This window comes from Balaenoptera musculus, chromosome 11, assembly GCF_009873245.2.
Source record: "Balaenoptera musculus isolate JJ_BM4_2016_0621 chromosome 11, mBalMus1.pri.v3, whole genome shotgun sequence".
Classification (NCBI taxonomy): Eukaryota; Metazoa; Chordata; class Mammalia; order Artiodactyla; family Balaenopteridae; genus Balaenoptera; species Balaenoptera musculus.
In genome coordinates, this window is record NC_045795.1 from 103,822,282 (window position 1) to 103,842,451 (window position 20,170).

Consider the following 20,170-nt stretch of genomic DNA (forward strand, 5'->3'; position numbering starts at 1 on the left):
CACTATCGCGGCCTCTCTTGTTGCGGAGCACAGGCTCCAGACGCGCAGGCTCAGTAATTGTGGCTCACGGGCCCAGTTGCTCCGCGGCACGCGGGATCTTCCCAGACCAGGGCTCGAACCCGTGTCCCCTGCATTGGCAGGCAGATTCTCAACCACTGCGCCACCAGGGAAGCCCTCTTTTTTTTTTATATAAATTTATTTTATTTATTTATTTATTTTCGGCTGAGTTGGGTCTTCATTGCTGCGCGGGCTTTCTGCAGTTGCGACGAGCGGGGGCTACTCTTTGTTGCGGCACGCGGGCTTCTCATTGCAGTGGCTTCTCTTTGCTGTGGAGCACAGGCTCTAGGCGCGCGGGCTTCAGTAGTTGTGGCTTGCGGGCTCTAGAGCGCAGGCTCAGTAGCTGTGGCGCATGGGCTTAGATGCTCCACGGCATGTGGGATCTTCCTGGACCAGGGCTCGAACCCATGTCCCCTACATTGGCAGGTGGACTCTTAACCACTGCACCACCAGGGAAGCCCTTGAATGCTTTTAAAGGTTCTACTGCACTGATAATGGGGCTGTTCTCCTCAAACAGGCTGTGATGATGAATTGTTCCAATCATTCTTTTCTCCCCTCCACATTTTATGCATTTAAAAAAAATTATAACTGTAAGACACAATCACAGCACAGAAGCGTTTAATATGCAGTTAAGCACCATGAAATAAAAATGTAACCCAAGGCACAGTGGTTAAGAAGCCACCTGCCAATGCAGGGGACACGGGTTCGAGCCCTGGTTTGGGAAGATCCCACATGCCACGTAGCAGCTAAGCCCGTGCGCCACAACTACTGAGCCTGTGCTCTAGAACCCGAGAGCCACAACTACTGAGCCCGCATGCCACAACTACTGAAGCCCGCATGCCTAGAGCCCGTGCTCTGCAACAAGAGAAGCCATTGCAACGAGAAGCCCGTGCACCGCAACAAAGACCCAACGCAGCCTAAATAAATAAATTTATATTTAAAAAAAGTAACCTGAAATGCCACCATGGCAGGGATTACCATCAACATTTCTTCCCTCTCACCGACCCATTTAATCACACTTACGTGTGTGCACACGTGTATGTGCACACACACAGGCACCATGTCACCTGCCACTTAAGACATTTCAATGGCCCACAAGACTGCCCGGTCCGGCCTCTGCTGTGACAAATTACCACAAACTCAGTGGCTGAAAATGATGCAAACGTCTTCTCTTTCAGTTCTGGAGGCCAGGGGTCTGCAGAGGGTCTATGCAGGGGGGCGGCTGTTTCTTTCCGTTTCCAGCAGGTAGAGCTACACCCGGCTCACAGCCCTTCCTTCATCTTTGCAGGTGGCGGCGAGCATCTGCTCCCCCGACTCTGCTTCCTTCTTCTGTCTGACATTTCCCTCCAACCCCGCCTCCCCTTGGTAAGGACCCTTGTGACAACACCGGGTCCCCTGGACAATCCAGGATTATCTCCTACCGCAAGGGCCTTAACTTAATCGTGTGCAAACACCTCCACGTAAGGGAGCGTTCAGTCTCCACGGGTTAGGACGTGGACATCTCTGGGGACTGCTGTTCAGCTGGCCACCCCTCACCTCTCTCTCCAGCCTCGGGCTCCAGGGACCCCCCCAGCACCCCAGCTGCATCGCCCACCTCTCGGTGTCTAGAACACAGCGCATCAGGACGTTTTCACAGAGAAAGGAGACCATCCCCATAACAGAAGGAAAGGGATTTCCATGCCGTGGGAGGGTGAGGAGAGTAGCAAAGCTGGGAACTGTGACAGAGTGCCCAGAGGAGGACACCGTGGTGACGAGGATTCTAGGACATTCGCCACTGCTTCTGGGTCGTGTGTGGAACCAGCCTCAGGCTCCAGCATGAACAAGGGACACAGCGCCCCTGACATCTGGGCCTCGTCCGCAGCCCAGCCTCCGGCCGAAGAGCAGGGTGATGGCCAGGAGGAGTGACCAGGTAGAGCCACACGACAGGACAACTCCCAACGACGTCAGATTTTCAGAGTCCAACGCACCCGCTCACGAGCTCCACGGGGAGACCTGGAGGTCAGATGTGCAGACGTCCACTCACCGCGGTGGAGAGGCGTGAGGCCAGCGTCATCTCCAGGTTGCCCTTCAGGCCCACCAGGGGCGGCACCAAGGTCAGCAGGTCCTTCACCTCCGTGAACACGGGCCAGTGCTGCGGGGAAAGAACTGGGGGTCAGTCCAAGCACACGTACCGCGCCTCTCGGGAACTGCTCGAGAGATACTTCGACAAGTCCTCCTTCCCTGTAAAATGAAAAAAACTACCCAGTTTCTTAAATGGCTTTAAACTAAACAGAGTAATGATCAACCGTGAACAGCGGCCCAAGGAGCCCCTTCCTTCTCTGGCTGCCGGGAGACCGGGTCTGGGCCTGTGCCCACGGACGGGGAACTGCTTTGTCCTGTGTGCACATCTGTAGAAACAGGAATGAGCCCCCAACTTCAAAGTTGGGGATTTCTTGTGGTATTTCTCACGGGCGAGCTGGCAGGACGATCTGGGCTGGGCAGGGACTCCCCGGCCCCAAGGCCGATGGGTGGGGCCCAAGGTCACATGGGGGCCCTGGATTTGTGAAAACTGACAGAATGTGTCTCTATCACTTGTAAACAAGTAAAAATGTAAAAAGAAGGAACCGGAAGCACAAGCACGTTTCAAGAGAACGCGAAGACGTTTCTTTGTGAAGGGAAACTAGTCCTACCTGTTTAACATGCAGTTAAGACTGCCCCTACCGCAACCAATTTTTCACACCCCATCTGATCCGACTAGCTGCTTCCGCCTCCCTGGGCCTGAGCTGTCTGTGACCCTCCACAGAAGCTGGTCCTAGAAACCCTGCTGCTCTGTGAGCTGGGAGGCAGGTGGCGGGGGGTCTGGTTCCCCGTCCCCAAGACAAGAGTCCCCCTACCCCGGGGGCCCAGAGGGTCATCAAAAGAGCCGCCCCACAATGCGTCTTACGGGACCTGGAAGCAAAGGGGCGGGCCAGGCCCTCTGAAGACCCCTTGGTGTCCTGAGATCTGGGAAGTTTCCCGGACTCACAGTTACGGTTCCCTCTCCTTTACCTTTTCTACAAAGCTGGGAAGTCGAGAACCCAGTCCCAGCTTTGGTGGAGTTAACAAGCCTTCCTCTCCGAAAAGTGCGGAAGGAACGTGTCACCGGCCAGGGGGGCGCTGCGTCCTGTCCAGCGGAGGCCCCTCCCGCCTGGGAAGCCCCCTCCCAGGGGCTGGCGCTCTCGCCCTCCTCCCACCAGCACACAAGACCGAGCACCCACCCCGCAAGTACACCCCCTTCTCTCAGCCCCCTTCCTTCCCGGCACCACTGGACTTGGCTGCCGCCCCTGAGACCGCTGTGTGCGGGCTGACTCCCCGTGGGAACCCCTCCCCCGCTACGTGACGGGCACACCCCTGTCTCCACGTGGCTGGCGGGGCCTCGTCCTGTCCTGTGCTGACCTCTGATTGTCCCATCTTGGCCTCCGCTGAGGGCTCCTCATCTCCCTCCTGACCTTTTACATTTTTCAAACGTAAGGGACTGGAGGCTTCCCTGGTGGTGCAGTGTTTAAGAATCCACCTGCTAATGCAGGGGACATGGGTTCGAGCCCTGGTCTGGGAAGATCCCACATGCCGCAGAGCAACTAAGCCCGTGCGCCACAACTACTGAGCCTGCACTCTAGAGCCCAAGAGCCACAGCTACTGAGCCTGCGCTCTAGAACCCGCGAGCCACAACTACTGAGCCCGCACGCCCAGAGCCTGTGCTCCGCAGCAAAAGAAGCCACCGCAATGAGAAGCCTACGCGCCACAACTTAGAGTAGCCCCTGCTCGCTGCAACTAGAGAAAGCCCGCGCACAGCAATAAAGACCCAACACAGCTAAAAAAAAACAAAAAAAAACAAAAAACAAAAATGAAAGGGACTTATTTTCTTTCTCCAGACAGGAAGGCTGCAAAGGTCTAATAACCATCTCTGCTTCTTCAACGTGGGCACAGACATCTCAGCGCCCACAGTAACCTTGAATCTGTGGGACCGACTCACCCACGACTGTTACGTTTTCAAAGGAAAACCCAAGGTCAGCCATTGCCAAGATCCCGTGTCCGCGGCCAAGAAAGTCCCTGTCCCAGGATACACGGAGCCAGGCCGGGGGAGGTCAGGCTGCCCGCGAGGAACCTGAGGCCCCGGTACACGCTCCCGCCCACCCTTCCCTGGACTCACCCCGTCCACTCGGATCTGCTTCTGCCAGCAGTACAGCAAGGTCGTGACCCCCTGCCCTCTAACCCTGACTCCCCCTCCTGCTTCGGTTCTCCCTTCTCTCCAAGTCCTCTCCCTTCCAAGGCCCAGGCCCCTCCCCACCCCACACAGGGGCGGCAGGAGGTGAGCCTGCGGGCGGTGGTCCCATCCTCCTGCAAGGGGTCGCCTGGGCTGGGCCACAGGCACGGCCGAGGAGAGCTGGGAAGGGGCTTTAGACACATCAGGTCAGACGACCACGAGGGGCTACTCAGGGACAAAGTCAGCAAAGGTGGACGGCGCCAGGAGAACAGAAGCCCAGGGCCCCGGGGACACCAAGTCCAAGGGATGAACAGGGCTGGAGCTGCCTGACCTGCAGACCTCTTCAGGGAGATCCTGAATGGCTCGGGATTTTGGTCACCCACTCCCAGAGCACCCTGACGGCGGCTGGCTCCACAACCCGGCTCACGCCTGCCCCCGGCCGCGGACAGCCCTGGACGTCCCACAGGTCCCCCGCCCAAGGCTCCACGCTGACCCTGCTGCATGGGCCCCGTGCGCTGGCTCTTGCACTTGGGGGGTCTCTCAATCACGCCTACAGCCCCCAGCTCTCCCCTGCAGCCTTGAGCAGCACCTCTGGGTCATCTCAGACCCCAGCAGCCAGGGAGGACAGCCCCTTACGACCCTTCACTAATTCCAGTCCTGGGCACGCAGGTCCTCGTGTTCCGCCAACACAAAGGCAGTGCAGATCGGGGCATGAGGAGTGGGCGGGGCGGGGGAGCCGAGGGGCTGCGAGCCCCCCGTCTGGCGGGTTAACGCACCCCTCTATCCCGAGATGGCTCACCAAACTGCGTGCTCACCAGCTGTGCGATTTTCTCCACGCCTGTGCTGGACCCCAGTGAAGCAAAACGTGATGTTTGTTTTAGAACAAAGAACGAGGACAAAGTCAACAAGCCTTCACCGTCGGCAGCCGCCCCCCTGCCCACACGCTCGCCCCCTCCGTGGTCTGCACACACGGGCCCCCTCGCCGGGACGTTCACTGCTGCTCACGCACCCTGGGAACGCCACCTCTGAGGTCCAGCAAAGCGTCTGCAGAGTCTCCGACCTGCCCCTCCTCCCTTGCTGCTTCTGCCCCCTCCCCGTTGTCTGCAGGGGGGCCCAACGGCCACCAGACACGCCTGCCAGGAAGGTCAGCTTCCGCTCAGGATTCAACCAAATTCGCTCAACAAACGAAGGAGGAACTGGATGACAAGTGGCTCTGTCCACCTGCCCGGCGCTTGGCTCTTGGCTGCTCCGAGCAGCCAGCCTGTCTGGTTCAGCCCCGATCTGGGAAGAGTAATCACATGCGCTTTCACGGTCCCTGGTGCCCACGTGTGCATGTAAACCCCAAAAAGGTCTGGAATGACACACACGACTCGATAGTAAGGGACCTACTGCGACGGAGGCCGCGGTCAAAGACGGCTTAACCTCTCTGTGATGCTTGTTCCATAAAAAGAAATACTTACACCTTACTCGTGTAATTGAAAAATAATTTTTTGAAGACACGAAACTGATACTCTGGCCACTTACTGGGCCTCAATCCCCAGGCCCAGAATCAGAGACTCCCGGCCCCAAAGAGCGTAGGTGAAACCTGCACCCAGCCAGGCACAGAGCCACGCCGGGGACCGCCCATGAGGCGCGGCTGTCGGGCCAGGTGGTCTACCTCACTGCGGGCTCGGGAGCCCCGAGGCCCGGTGTGAATGGCTCCGGGCAGGCACCAGCCTGGGCACCGCTGGAGCCAGGAGCCCCCCGTGATGTGGGCTTCCCTCTGGGAGCCCCAAGGCTGCCTCCTGCACTGCCGGGAGGGGTGAGCAGGGAGGTGGTGAGCACCGGAACCCAGTAAACGGAGGGCCCTTGACCCTCACGCACCCTGTCTGCAAAGTGGGGACGAGGAAAGGGCTGTGACGCCCAGAGCTGTTCCATCCTCCCAGTCGCTGGCCCCCCCGAAGCTGACGGCTCAAGGCCAGACCTGCAGACAGCCTCCCCCACGTCTGCTCTGGGCCCACCTCCCAGACGGAACCCGCACGCGGTCCGGAAGGGCACTGCATTCTCCAGCTGGACACCCTCCTGACCTGGCCCCGGGGCACCTCCGCTGATGGTCAGGCATGACCCCCTCTCCCCGCAGGGCCCCACCAAACCTCCTGGACTCTGCCGAGCTCTCGGCCGCCTGTTCTCGGCCCCGAGGCCCCATAGAAAGGGTCATGGGTGGGCAGGTCGGGGACACGAGGCCATGCTCCACGTAAGGTGCTGGGGAAGGTCAAGGAGGGAGATTCAGGGTGGACTCTCCCAGTGTCCGCAAGGCCCAGGGAGGGTGACAGACCCTGGGGCAACTCCAAGGGAAGCAGCAGACAGGAATCCGGGTCTCCAGCTGGCAGCACGCGAGGAAGTGCCCTGTCCACTGGGCAGGGCAGCCAGAGGCCGCCCCGAGAACCTCATTCAGAGCCGGGTACCCGGGTGGGTGTCGGCCGCCCCCTCCAGCTCAGAGACAGGGGCACGGCGGGATGTGAGAGGTGACGGCCCCTCCCCCCGCATGCTCACGTACAGGCCCCAGCGGCTCGAGAACACACTAACTCCGTAAGTGACCCAAACACGGCTCCCAGAGCCGACCCAGGGCATAAACAGACCCCCTGGGCCTCCCAGCAAACACCTCTCCTGATGGAGACCCCCGCGTCTGCATCCCCTTGTGCGCCTGGACCCCCGCCGCACTCAGGACCCTGTCCTCCCGCTGAGACCCCCCCCTCCGGAGATTCTGGGGCTGGAGGAGCGGTGCCCGGCACCCTCGCTCGGGCCAGCACACCAACCTCACGACGCTGCCCAGTTTGCAGGTGGAGAGACTGAGGCAGGATGCCTGAGCCCCTCGGGTGGGGAGGGACCGGCGGACAGGACTAGAGGCCCCCCAGGCCCTGCCTAATGGGTCTGCGTTTGCTGGAAGGAGAGTGGTTCGAGCTCCCAGGCTGAGGAGTCTCATGCAGGCTGACGGTGGAGGGTCGTCAGAAGTCTCTGTGACTCTCAGACACTGAGGTCCCAGGAGGACTCTCCTGCCAGCCCCCCGAGCCTGGCCCCCTGCCCGACCCAGGGGCCTGTCCTGTGTGTGATGCCTGGTCCCCCAGCCCAGGGCCCATGCTGCCCCTCGCCTCGCCATACGCACTTGGACGGTGTTCATCAGCAGGCCGGCCGTCACCATGCCGAGGCCAGACAGCGCAACGGGCACCACAACCTGGCCCACGATGGTGAAGGTGGTCTCGGGGAGGCCCCCGCGGGGGCAGCGGGTGAGCTCACAGCGGAAGCCTCGCAGCTTCGAGCCCTGAAAGCGGAGCTCCAGGTCCAGCTGGGTGACCACCATGGCCAGGCCGGTGACGCATTCCCTGGATGTCCAAGCCTGGGCGCCCCCAACACCGGCCTCCGCCCACACCAGGACGTGTCTCCTAAGGAGTCCACCCGGGCAGAGCTGCCAGGCGCCCTGTGCTGTGGACAGTGTCCACTGCCCCTCGGCCGAGGGCCAGAGCCAACGGTGACGAACAAAGGCCGGGTGACTCAGCCTCGCTCAGGGCTCGGCCACTCCTGCTGTCCACTCCCCGAAGATCAGGTTCTCCTCCGAGAGTGGCTGCCGTGTCCGGTGGGACCTCCCTCGGCTGGCCTCCCACGAGGAGGCTCCCTGTCCCCTGGAGCGACCTTGACAGCGTCCAGCTGTCCGGCCCACGCTGGCTCGGGCTGGACCAGAGAGCCGGAGCCACGTGAGGCCTGGCCTTGGTGAGGCCGCACGGGGCCTGGGGACATCTCAGCCTGAGGAACCTGCTCCTCGGGCCAGGTCTGAGCCCCTGAGGACTGTCACCCCTCAAGGTCGAGAGGCCTGCAGGCCCCCAAGAAAGAAGCTGTGCCCTGCGGCCACTTGACCTAGGTGTCGAGGGGCTCACGGCCACAGAAAGAGGCTGTGTTCACAGAAAGAATGCAGCCCTGCTGTCTCTCAAAGGACAGAGACTTGTAAGGTGCTTCTTAGGGGCCCAGGCTCGCGCCAACAGAGGTTAGACCAGCCTTGAGCTGCCGTCCCGACCCCGACCCCGAGGAGAGGGGGTCTCTACGTGGAATAAATGAGTGTGTCCACTGTGCATGCCACAGGTGCCGGGGACAGTGTCCAGGCCTGAGGGCGGGCTGAGCAGGGTCAAGGCCAGAGCCAGCAGGAGCCCAAAGCCGAGGGCTGGATGCTCGCTCACACCTCTTGTGCACCTCGGCCGGTTCCCCTCCTTCGGACAGTCCACCCCACGCCCAAGCCCAGCCCTCAGCCTGGAGTCCAGCCCTCAGCACCCTAGATCCCACTGGGCTGGCCAAGCTCGATTCCCTCTTCGCCAACTCCAGCCAGAGCCTGACGGCCGTTTCCCTCGCGCCCACGATGTTTCACTGCATCTTTCCTCGCCCCCTTCACTTTCTCATGAAGCCCCTCCCAGGAGCCAGACAGAAGGAGCCCCACTTCCCAGCGAGGGCTGGGGTCTGTTGGCCCCTTGTGTATGAGTGCAGGAGACGCTGCCCCCGTCCAGTTCTGGGCCCCGATCCTGGGGTCCTGACGGCTTCCGCCACCCACCTCCGGAGATGCTGGCGCTCGGGACCCCGCCACCCCACCGAGGAGAAGCTCGGGTGTGTTCTGGCTGCGGCCCCGTGAGCAGCCAGCAGCAGCCGTCCTGTCACAGGAGGGGACGGTCCTGGACTGTGTGTCCCACCAGCTGCTCGCTGAGTGGCGTCCAAATGAAAGATCTGAGATCAAACTGACAGCGGGCTTCCCGCCAGCCACAGAGTCAGGCGCGGTTTGCCGCAGAGCAGGAGCAAAGGGGACCTTCTCAGATAATGCAGCAACTCCTAACCTCCCTGCGCAGCCCAGAATCTCCCTGAGCTTTCAGGCCACAGCCGACCCCCCATGCCCTTTCACGTGCACACACGTCACATTCCGTCCATCACCAGACTCTCAAGGCACCCCCGGGCCACGCACCAGGAAGCAAAGGTCCCGGTTTTGCAAATGAAAAGCTGACGGCCCCGCGAGGGTTTGCCCATGACCACCCCCCAGTCAGCCTCACAGGCGGGGCCAGGACCTCGGCCCCCGACCCCAGTGCCCACTGCCCCCGCTGCTGCCCGCCTCTGAGGTGAGGGTCCGTTTGTTCACACAGGAGTCTGAACCAGCAGGAGGCTGAGAGAAACAGCACATTTCTAAGGAGAGTGTGGCAGAAGTTGACGCGCCTAAGGCCGCTAGCTCGTTTAAGACAGACCCCTCTCAGCGGGCCCACTCTGGACGCTGGCTGCCCCAGTCCCCAAGCCCGCAGCTGGACCGGCCCCCCAACTAGCGATTTCTTTCTCCTGGCTTCAGCACCTCCTGTGATCTCTTTACAGTTTTAAATGCGGTCGAACGTCATAATACAACATAAAATCATACACAGTGGGTCCCTGAACTCTCATCAGGACAGAAGATGTGGAAATAGACAACCGCTTGCATGATTACATATGGGAAAGATCCCTAATTCAGCAGGTTATAAATCATTACAAAAATGTTTCTCATTTTTGTTTAAAAAATAATGAGAAATAAGTACACACACACACACAAGCAGTGAACAATTCAGTAGGTTATATACCAAAATGCTAAAAGTGGGTACTTTTAGGTGGTGGGATCCTAAGTGACCTTTATTTCATAACTTTCTGTATATCTATTGTGATTATTTGCTTTTATAACCATCAAAAAATAAACTGTCACCAAAAACAAATAAAAGATGCCATCGTGTGCGGAAGATTACTTTCCCATGCAACATGAGAACAAAATATGTCAACACAGCTCACTGGCTCACAGTCGAGGAGATTGGAAATGTGACTTTCACAGGAGCTCAGTAGCATAGTGGAAAGTCTCCAAGGGCCTGAGCTGGATTCTGGGACTGTGCTGGGCCTCGGGAGGAATCTGGGTCAGATGCCAGGTGGCTCTGGGTGACCTTGAAGAGTCCCTGCCCTCCCCGGGCCTGTGACCACCTCCCGCCCCACCAGAAGGGTCTCAGCTCACGCTACGCAGAACCACCAGGCGCTCCGGACACGGGAGCCCAGCCCCTGCGCACCCAGAGCTGCGGCGTCAGAACCCCCCCAACCCCTCAACTTGCGGGACAGTTAGGAGGGGCCGCGGAGGGTGGGTGCACGGCCGGTCCTCATGTCAGTCTCGGGGTCCTCGGTGGGAACAGCTTTTTTCCCAGGAGCACACCTTCCCAACGGCCTCCCGCCCTCTCGCGGGTCACCTTGAGCCTGGGCTGGTTCTGAGCGAAACGGTCACTCTTAAAGGCCTGAATCCCCCCATCCTGTTGAGGTCCCAGAGATCAAGGCAGTTATGTCCTCATCAACAGGAAAGGTCGTCTTCATTTTTGCTTCCAACTCGGCCGGCAGACGCACCTGCCGGTGACCACGTGGGACCGAGTGCCCCCGCCCCGGCCGACTAGCCCCCTCGCCACGCAGGCCTCAGCCCAGAGCCCCCTCCTCAGGGACGCCTTCCCGGCATCCCCCTCAAGGCTGCTCCAGCCGTCACCCAGCTCTGCCCCTTCGTTTCCCCGTAGCCCTTGCCGCGGCCTAACCCCGACTCACGCCCCTGTCACTCCCTGCTCGGCCGTGACGGCCAAGAGCAGGCCCGGCACCCCGTCCACCACGGCATCTGGCACAGCGCTGGCCCGTGGCCCACGCGTGTGCTGTATGGACGAACAAACAAGCAGCATTATAGAAGTAGACAGAAAGAGACCCATCAGCCTTCCACGAGTTGAGCCGTGTAGGGTCCACATTATTCCTATGATGTGCTGCCTGGACACCTGGTAAAGCCAGCAGGGCCTGGAGCAGCCCCACTGCCGCCGCCCCGACCCCCGAGGAGCCCACGGAACACAAACGAGTCAGTCACAGCCCCACGGGAACCGGTACGTGAACCTACAACGCCCGCCAGCACAGCCTCTGGCAGCTGGCGCTCCTGGGCGCAGCCCTGAGGGCCCCACGTGAGGCACGCCCTCCCCCGGGCCTGGTGCGCAGGGCTGATGAACTCTGCGCTCACCTGTCCAGGCGCAGGTCCCTCAAGAGGAGGCCGTCACTGCAGCTGGCATCACGAACAGGACGGCCGCCCCTGACGGCGCACGCCCGGCAGCCTCACCAGCTGCTTTCTGCTGACTGACCAGCTCCCGACACGGTGAAGGCCGCCGGGGACGGAGCCCCGCTGGCCGGCTTGTGCGCGAGCCGCCCCGGGGTCACCACCTCCCCGAGGCCGGAACGACTGTGAACGGACCGTATCACGCACCCCTGCTGCCAGCCTGACTTACAAATTGGCTGACGAAAGGGGACCCCGTGGCACCCCCTCCCCGGTTAAAATAGTTAATGCGGCCCAACGCAGCCCACCACGTTGAGACTGGCCCTCGGGGTTGAACCTGGTCTCGCGAGGCCTACTGAGGGAAGGGGGTACCCGCTGCTCTCCACTTGACCGCCCAGCTCTGTTCTTAAACCTGGCAGAGACAAACCGCCTCGCAGTGGTGACCGCAGCCGTGAAGCCGGGGCCCCGTGCTTGGGCCCCACACCCAACACCTATCCCGTCGGGACACTGACCGCACCCAGGCGGCAGCCGGTAAACGCTGTGCCCTGCAGATCCGGCTAGCACGCTCCGCTCAGCGCCCACTTCAGCACTCTCGGCGTGCCGACCTTGGCTCCTCCCAGGCGGACCTGCCGCCGCAGGCTCCCTGCAGGTCGGGCCTTTGCTGCGCCTCCGCGGGGCTGGCGCTACACGATGGCCGCCCCTCCACAGACTCACGGGACACCTTCCCCGAGACACCCGAACACTCACAAAGGAGCCCCCCCAAAGAGGATGGGCCGCCACGGCCCTCGCAGGGCGAGCCTCCCCTCGCTCAGAACCCTAAGACCCTCTGCTCACCGGGAGCAGCCCATCCTGACGTGCGAACACAGCCCAGCACCTGTGTGGGCTTTGTGGATTCTGGAGGTGACCGTCTTCACGTGCAAAGTTTACTCCTGCCCATTTAGGCCGCACTTGCCGAGCAGCCTGCCTTGAACTGGCCCCTCCGACAAGAGGCTCCATTAGAGCTGGCAGGCACCCCCACTGGGCCCCAGAGACGCCTCCGCTGAAGAGAACCCTCAAGAGCCTCCGGGGCCCCTGGACCACTGAGGGCTTTAAGCTGATGCCAGAAACTTCCCCCCGGGCCTGCGCCGCCCACCAGCTGAGCCATGACGCAGGTACACACCCTGCTCTCCTGGGAAGGGGGCCCTCGCAGACCTGCTGGGACCCTCACAGCCCGGCTGCCCGTGGGCCTTGGGAGGCACGGCGACCAAGGAGGGCAGCCTCAATTTGGGGCGGGGAGCCAACCCTGGGCCCCTGGCACCTCCCACCCACAGGGGGTGGCCTCCCTGTCCTGAGTCAGATGCCACAGACCAGAGGAGGTGACCCCCAAACCTGGGCTCCTGGGAGTCCCCAAGATCAACTGGGTGGGCCCAGTGGGGTCTGTGCACTTCGTGGGTGTCACGGTGGCGCTCGGCGGAGGTCACCACCCTCCCGTCCTGACCGGATGTTCCTGGTGCAGGACCCGAGCCACCCAGCGGTCAGCACAGGTGCCCGACCTCCAGGCAGCGCCTCAGCACCGGCCGCCCGGCTCTGCGCCTTTTAGATGCCTGGGCCACTGCCTAAGGGCCGTCTCGTTTAGGGAAGGAACTCTGGGAACCCCGCCTCCTAGACACTCCAAACACACAGGGCGACAGATGTGTCTGCCTGCACTAAGGCCACAGGCCTGCTGGGACCCTCGTCCTTCCACTTCTCATGGGGACAGCCACCCCCCTGCCCCACCCCCGAGGCCGGCACTAAGCCGAGGGGCACAGCGGCCCTCCCGCAGCTCCTGCTCAGTTCCAAGGCAGCAAGAGAAGCCCTGGCGTCAGCACTGCCGCAGGTACTGGCGAACGCGGACTCGCCCTGGGGGGAGGCAGACCCACACCGGCCCCTCAATCGCCTTTACTGGCCACCAAGGGGCCCCCGTAAGTTCTGCGTCCCATCAAGAGCCCACTCCCTGGAGGTCCCGGTCAGCACCGGGTCTAGGCTGGTATCAGGGCGTCCAGGGTCAATGGGGTGCAAGGCCGTGCGCGGCTGTGGCATGGGGGGAGCGGGGGCCCCGAGCGGCCTCCACTCCGTGCCTGAGGGTAAGGAGCCCTTCATATCCAGGGGGAGCGGGCAGCAGGCTCGGGCGCCCACCCCAGCCGGCTCACCCTGCGCCCAGCGTTGCCCCGAAGGCCCTCCCTGGCTGTGAGCGCTCAACACGGCCAGTGCTGTGTGCTCGGCCGCCCCCCACCCCGGGGCAGGAGGTGATGCACAGGCTGACCTCACCCCTGTGTCACCCAGCCCAGCCTCAGCTTCTTCCCTCAGCTCTCACCCCCCGCCTCGGCCCTCTAGCCGCCCGCTTGCCCTCCCAGCCTCTCCAGGCCACCCCGTGTCTTTGCTAAGGCGTGACCCCTGCAGGACCCTCCCTCCCTCCCCTTACGCCCACCCGCACTTGGGGCCCGGGGCTTCTGGCCTCTCTGCAGACCAGCTCAGTGTCCGCAGACGGCCAGCCTGAACTCTCGCTGCGCGCAATGCAGAGCGCAGACGCACGACAGAGTGGGGCTTCCTCCTTCCCGAGAGGTGCCCTCTGACCTGTGGCCTGTGTGGCCTGCAGGGGCCTGGGGGGCAGGGCAGCTGCATGAGGGGCAGCCGCTGTCGCTGAGGAGGACGCAGGCTTGGACCCTCGAAAGAGAGTGTGTTAATCTAACTACAGAAAAAAGTACACGCACAGCAAAAAAACCACCAAAACCAATGTAAAAAGATAAATGGAAAAATGGGAAACATATTTACAATCCATATCACAATGGAAGGGCCAACTTCCTTAAGATGTAAAGAGCCCCGAAGTATCAATACAGAAACAAAAACCACTCCTCAGAAATACGGACAAAGAACATATCCAAAGATACTCAACCTCACTCACTCCTGATGAGAAATGCAAATCCCACTATAGTGAACACTGCTGGCGGTCCCAGGGACGGCCTCCGGGGATCCCGGCCTCTGAACCACGACCCCCAGGGTGAGCTGACCTCAGGGACTTGACGCGTCCGGTAGCCGGCAAAGACGCTGCTCCTGGGACCCATCTCGCTAGCAGACGGTCTCCTTCTCCGACCCCACACCTGGATGAAGCTGCCATGCTGGACATGCCCGAGGGGAAGGGATGAAGGCCTCAGCACGCGGACCCCTCGGCCGCAGCATCACGACACCTGAAGCCGAAACCCAGCTCTGCTGACTGCTGTCCCACAGCAGCCGTGGGGCACAGGGGCTGCTTAAGCTCTGAGCCCCGGGACAGCTCACTCCCTGGAGCAGAGGCCACAGCGCACAGTGTAGGATCCACTGCCAGGTCGTGAAAGATCACAGAGGCTGAAGATACACCGTTAAGGGAGGTGGGAGCAGCCCCACGTCTATCATGGTTATGGACGCCTATGCCCTTTGACCCAGCAGCTCTACCTGCAGCAATCCGTCCCACTCCTTCACCCAGACGTGTAAAGAACGTGGCGCTGTCAGCAGTGCTGCTCTAAGTTGTTAAGGGCTGACTTGTGTGCCCCTCCCCAGTCCCCAGCATCTCAGAATGGGACTGCATTTGGAGACGGAAAGCTGGAAGTGGAGGGGGGGGTGGCCCAGATCCAATAGGTCCTTATAGTCAGAGGAGACGCGGACACAGACAGACACAGGGACGACCACGTGAGGACACAGGGAGGAGGCGGCCGTCTACACGCCAAGGAGAGAGGCCCTGCCGACGCCTGGATCTCAGACATCCAGCCTCCAAGACGGGAGAATAAATGTCTGTTGTTTAAAGCACCCCATCTGTGGTACTCTGTTACAGCAGCCTGAGCAAACTAACATAGCTGTGAAACTTAAACAAACATCAGAGGAAAAATGGTGAATAAACTCTGGTATGTCTGCCTAATGGGATACTGAACGACCATTAAAAAAAAAATTTAAAAAAAAGGAAGCTCTTGGGACTTCCTTGGTGGTCCAGTGGTAAAGAATCTGCCTTCCATTGCAGGGGACGCAGGTTCCATTCCTGGTCAGTGAACTAAGAACCCACATGCCGCAGAGCAACTAAGCCCGCACGCCACAACTACTGAGCTTGTGCGCCTCAACTAGAGAGCCCACGCCCTCTGGAGCCCGCGTGCCACAACTAGAGAAAACCCACACGCCACAACTAGAGAGAAGCCCGTGCACTGCAACTAAGACCCAACGCAGCCAAAAATAAATAAAATAAAAGTAAATAAATAATAAATCTTTTTTAAAAAAAGGAAGCTCTTAACATATTTACAAAGAATAACCTCTGAGATACACTGTAAAGCGAAAAAAGCAAAACACACAACAGTTTGTATGTGCCACCACGTGGGTAAAAGGGTGAGAGGAATGCACAGAGGCAGACGAGAGGTGCAGGTCCTGGCTGCCCTGGAGAAGCGAGAGCCTGGGGACAGGCAGGGAGCACGTCCTGTCCCCGTGCACATGCTGACCTTTCGGGCACCTGAATGCTTTACTTTTTCCAGAAAAACAAATGTATTAAAAAAAAAAAAAAAAGTGCAGCCTCTGGGCTCAGGGAGTCTCATTCAACCGAGGAGGTAGAGGCCAACGCCCCGGGAAGTGATGTTGGGGGCGGCGTCCCAGGAAAGGCTCCTAGGGACCCGGGAGGGGGAAGAGGAGACTGGGGAGGGGAGGCCCAGGTGAGGCCGCGGAGCAGCAGGACCCACCCCTTGGACCACGACTTAGGCCCGCTCATCACGCTGTTCCAGCCCTTCTGCCTACATGTGGCTTCCATCTGGCCGGGGAGAGGCTGGGGAGCTAGTCCCCGGGGAAGTTTCCTTGCACTTGAGGAGGAACCAGAACACGGCCTGCTTTTCTCCCTCTGGACACGACGTGCCTCTAGGACAAAGCTGACCTGTGGGGGCTGACTAGCAGGATTTGGGACGACGTCGGGTCCTCGGACACATCGTTGGCTGGTGGTGACACCACTTTCCAACCCCGGAATCGCCCTATCCTGGAAACCTCGTTTTGGGAGATGACGTATTTTCTTCTTACTTAACCCACTGTAAGTCGGGTTTTCTGGTACCTGTGGCTGCAAGCATCCTGATACAGCCAGGTGAGCCCAGGATGTTCGGATGCATTTTAGGAGCTTGGGAGCTTTATCCCAGAGGCAGTAGGCAAGTGCACAGAGACTTAAAACTTGGGGAGAGCTGCATCGTGGGGCTGCCTGGCCGGGCCCCGCCCCCAGGCATGGGAAGGAAGCACTAGAACAGGTATCTCTAATTCTTATCTGAGTTGCAGCTTTTGTATAAGTTCTTAAACATCAGCACAGAACTACCTGTGATGGAGTATCGACGAGAGTAAGAACGTCGGCCACGAACCCTCATGGGCCAGGCCCAAGTCCAAGGCCCCGGCACCGCGTGTCACAGCCCTCCCGGGAGCCCGACCTGGGCAGTTCTCCCTTAGCTCTGGTTTATGAGGAGAAAACCAGGAACACAGGGCGGCCTGTGCCAGTGACAAAGGTCAGACGCAAACCCAGCTGGTTCTGCTCTGGAGTCTGGGCTCCAAGCCACACGGTGTTCTGTTACCTGCCGCTCCAAGTGCAACTTATAAACCAGCGTGTGTGTGCAGGGGACTTATACATACTTGTGTGTAAATATACAGACATACATATATCAACCAACGTGTGTATAAATATGCACACGTACGTGACCTACACATGCGTGTCCGTATGTATCAGTGAGCACGTGTGCGTGTGCAGGGGATACATGCTCGGTGGTGTTATACTGAACACACAATCAAATAGGCTTTTTGAAAATCGCGGCACAGAGAACAGACTTCAGGGAGACAGAGTCAGCAGGGTGGCGAGGAGGGTGGCGAGGAGGGTGGCGAGGAGGGTGGCGAGGACTCTGGCGGTCTTCAGGTGGAAGAGGGAATTCTTGGGGGAGGTCTGCGGCATGTGAACTTCTGGGACACGGAAGCCAGGCCCCAAGGTGCTCTGGAGGCTACAGCGGTGTGACTCACCACCGGGTAAAGAAGGATATGGGGCCGCAGGGCACCAGGTCACTGGAGGAAGGAGAGGGCTGAGGGGTCTGGGGATCACAGAGACCAAACGGGGGCCTGGGGCTGAGTCACACCAGGGCAGGGACTCTGGCGTGACACATAGCCATGCTGGGGCCTGAGCAGGTCCGGGAGGAACCTGGGAGGGCAGCTGGCCGTCACCAGTGCTGTGACGCTACGAGGAACCGGACTGCAGGGGCTGGAAGGGTCACTGAGGACCCCAGGTGGCAGGGGAGGGGAAGGCAGGTAGCAGAGTGAAGTGGGTGCAGACCGAGGGACGGTGGGGACCGTGGACACCGAGAGGGCAGTGACCACTAACTGTGGCTGTGAGGGAATGTGGGTCCAATGTTGGAAGAGTTGCCAGATTTTCAAGGGAAAACAGGAACTTGAATTTTTATGTGACATCTCTTGATTTTTAAGTGTTGGTCTTAAAAATTTTAAAGCACGAGCCTTACAGCTAAGTGGCAGACGGGGACTCAAACCCCGACTGGTTCCAAATCAGCGAGGGGCAGGCCCAAGTTCCCCGGGCACGGAGCGCCTGCAGCAAGAGGGGCAGAGGCGGCCGCCCTCCCGGCTCACCATTCCAGACAGTCTGTGTTCTCAGCTCCTTGCCAACCAACAGCGACGACCTGGCCACTAATGGCTTCAAGTATTCTTAGGTACCACGCTCTTCCAGGGGGGACTTCTGCCGATCATGCTGATGGAGGAATGGGGCTTTTGATACTCAAAGAACAAGAAAGGGATGGTACACTGGTAGCTTTGTTGTCTGATGGGTAACTCCCAGTTCCTCACGCTACAGGGCTCTGTTAGAGTGTAAATCAAGGGGCCTACCTCCCCTCATAGGGCGACGACAAGAGAAGTCAAGCTGCCGAGCAGAGAATGTCATCCCTCAGGAAGCACTAATTGGAACAGGAGTGGACACTTGACAGCAGGGTCAATTTTTGCAGACTGATGTGGATATTGACCAAGAAGTCTCTCTCTCTCTCTTCTTCTTCATCTTTTTTGTTTTTTTAAAGATTTTAAAAATATTTTTTAATTGAGATGATTGTGTTGATATTTGTTTCTCATTCCACATCATCTTCAGCCAAGCTCTGAGCACTTCCAATCCTCTAATTGTTGGGAGCTTAGTCAGAAGCCTCTGGAACACTGGTGGTGGAAGAGTTTGCTGCAACACTTGCAGTAACTGCTGTGGCTGTCCACACACAGCAATTGCGTTTGTCAAATGGTCCACACCCTTCTCATATTCACCTTGAGCTAGTAACTCTTCACCAAGCTGTATTTCTTTGAGGAAGAATTTCTGAACGGCTTCAGCATCTTTAAGGTCAGGTAACTTGGAAAGTGCAGCTCTCTCCTTGGAAAGCTTCTGTTTCTTTCTTTGTTCTCGCAGCCTGTTCTTGAAGTTGGGGTCACTCTGCCTCTTGCGGTCGAAGTAAACGCAGGACCCGATGAAAAGGGCCCTGCGCACGCTGGCGGCAACGGCACTGTTCCGGCCCTCCATCTCCTCTCCAATGAGGAGTGGGGTCGGCGGCGGTGGGGCCCGCAATGAAGCCGCTGGCCTAGAACCCTCCGAGCGGACTGCGCCACTCTGCCCCGACACCCGCAGCGAGGGACGCGGAAAGCTTTTTTTTTTTTAAGAGCACACTTACAAAGGATTGACTGCCAAGGGCCACCCTCCCCTCTAAGTACAGAATCTTGCCTGAAAATGAAACGGAGCTGACAGATAAAGAGCCAGTAACCTGATACCCTGTAAGCACTTGGATCATGCCAGGTCTGAAATCCAGCCCCTCAGATATTTCAATTGTATGAGCTAATAACTGTCTCTTAAAGCTTAACCTGGGCTAAAGTTAGTCTCTGACATCAGTAACTAAAAGAATCTTGCCAAAATTATAGAAAAATGGTATTTGAGAAGAGAAGGGCTTGCCCCTTGTCCCCAGGCTGGACACAATGTGTACCTGCCTACTCCCCAGGCTGCATTAGACAGTACCCCACCCCCACCACCCCCATTTAGTCCCCTCTTACCTGGAAATAGTTCAAAAGGATGCCTGCCCCAGACAGTCCCAGGCCTGCAAACAGGAAGGGCACTGTCACCTGGAGGCCAATGGACAAGGTGGTCTCCCTGCTGAGCTCAGGCCCCAGGGGTTTAGGGGCCACCCTTTGGCTCTCAGGGACACTCAGCAGTCCATCTTCCGAGGCTTCAGGGAGTCTTCCTGTGCTGAGGCCGTGCAGCAGGCCCAGCTCCTCTGGCCTCCGCTGTCGGGTCTCCGTCCCGTCCATCTGAGTACAGCTGAGCCCCTGGCAGCCTTAATCTGGGAGACATAAAGCAACAGGGGTTGTAGGGCAGAGTTCCTGACCCCCATGGGGCTGACAGCCTGTAGGTTTTCACACCCTTCTGTCCAGCAGAGGCTGCATCATTCTGGCTAATCCACAGCCCTTCCCCTGGAGCCTGCTCCACATGGCCTCCTGCAACCCGGATTTACAACAGTCTTTACTTTAATATGCACATGTTTGGGGAAAAAGTACATACAGAAGTGAACATTAAATATATATGAACTGCAGTCAGCAAAACTGGAGGTATTAGGACTTCTGAAAATTCTTTCCTCCATGAAAGCAACAAGAGAACTGACAAAAACTGTCAGAATCTTCTTTTTGAGAACTATGGATATTAATCAAAGGCTTGCAGCAACACATTTCTTCAAGAAAAAATGCTGGATCTCAGCACAAAGAGCCACAGAGTGATGCCCGCGATGTCTGTCCTGTTTTAACTTGCCTTAGTCCCATCCGCT

General features: G+C 59.1%; 2 protein-coding genes and 1 pseudogene across 8 annotated transcripts in view; 1 reads left to right on the forward strand and 2 right to left on the reverse strand.

The window, feature by feature from the left end:
- Nucleotides 1-3,965, forward strand: part of ZXDC (ZXD family zinc finger C) — a 69,759-nt gene extending 65,794 nt beyond the window's left edge. Inside the window, exon 12 of the transcript XR_005021989.1 lies at nt 3,948-3,965. The gene's annotated coding sequence lies outside the window, so the exon portion shown is untranslated. The remainder of the gene's footprint in view (nt 1-3,947) is intronic.
- The window catches only part of SLC41A3 (solute carrier family 41 member 3), a 66,948-nt gene that overhangs the window by 37,880 nt on the left and 8,898 nt on the right, over nt 1-20,170 (reverse strand). For 6 of the 7 annotated variants that reach the window (XR_005021990.1, XM_036870579.1, XM_036870580.1 and 3 more), the window contains exons 2-3: nt 19,407-19,693; nt 2,081-2,188 (exon numbers count right to left, since the gene is read on the reverse strand). Coding sequence is in view for 6 of the 7 variants with exons in the window: in XM_036870579.1 (XP_036726474.1) it covers nt 2,081-2,188; nt 19,407-19,661 (363 nt within the window). In the remaining variant the exon portion in view is untranslated. Of the gene's footprint in view, nt 1-2,080; nt 2,189-7,421; nt 7,724-19,406; nt 19,694-20,170 lie in introns of those variants that run through there. The other variant, XM_036870585.1, reaches the window with a different exon arrangement.
- Nucleotides 18,452-18,885, reverse strand: LOC118904443 (annotated as a pseudogene).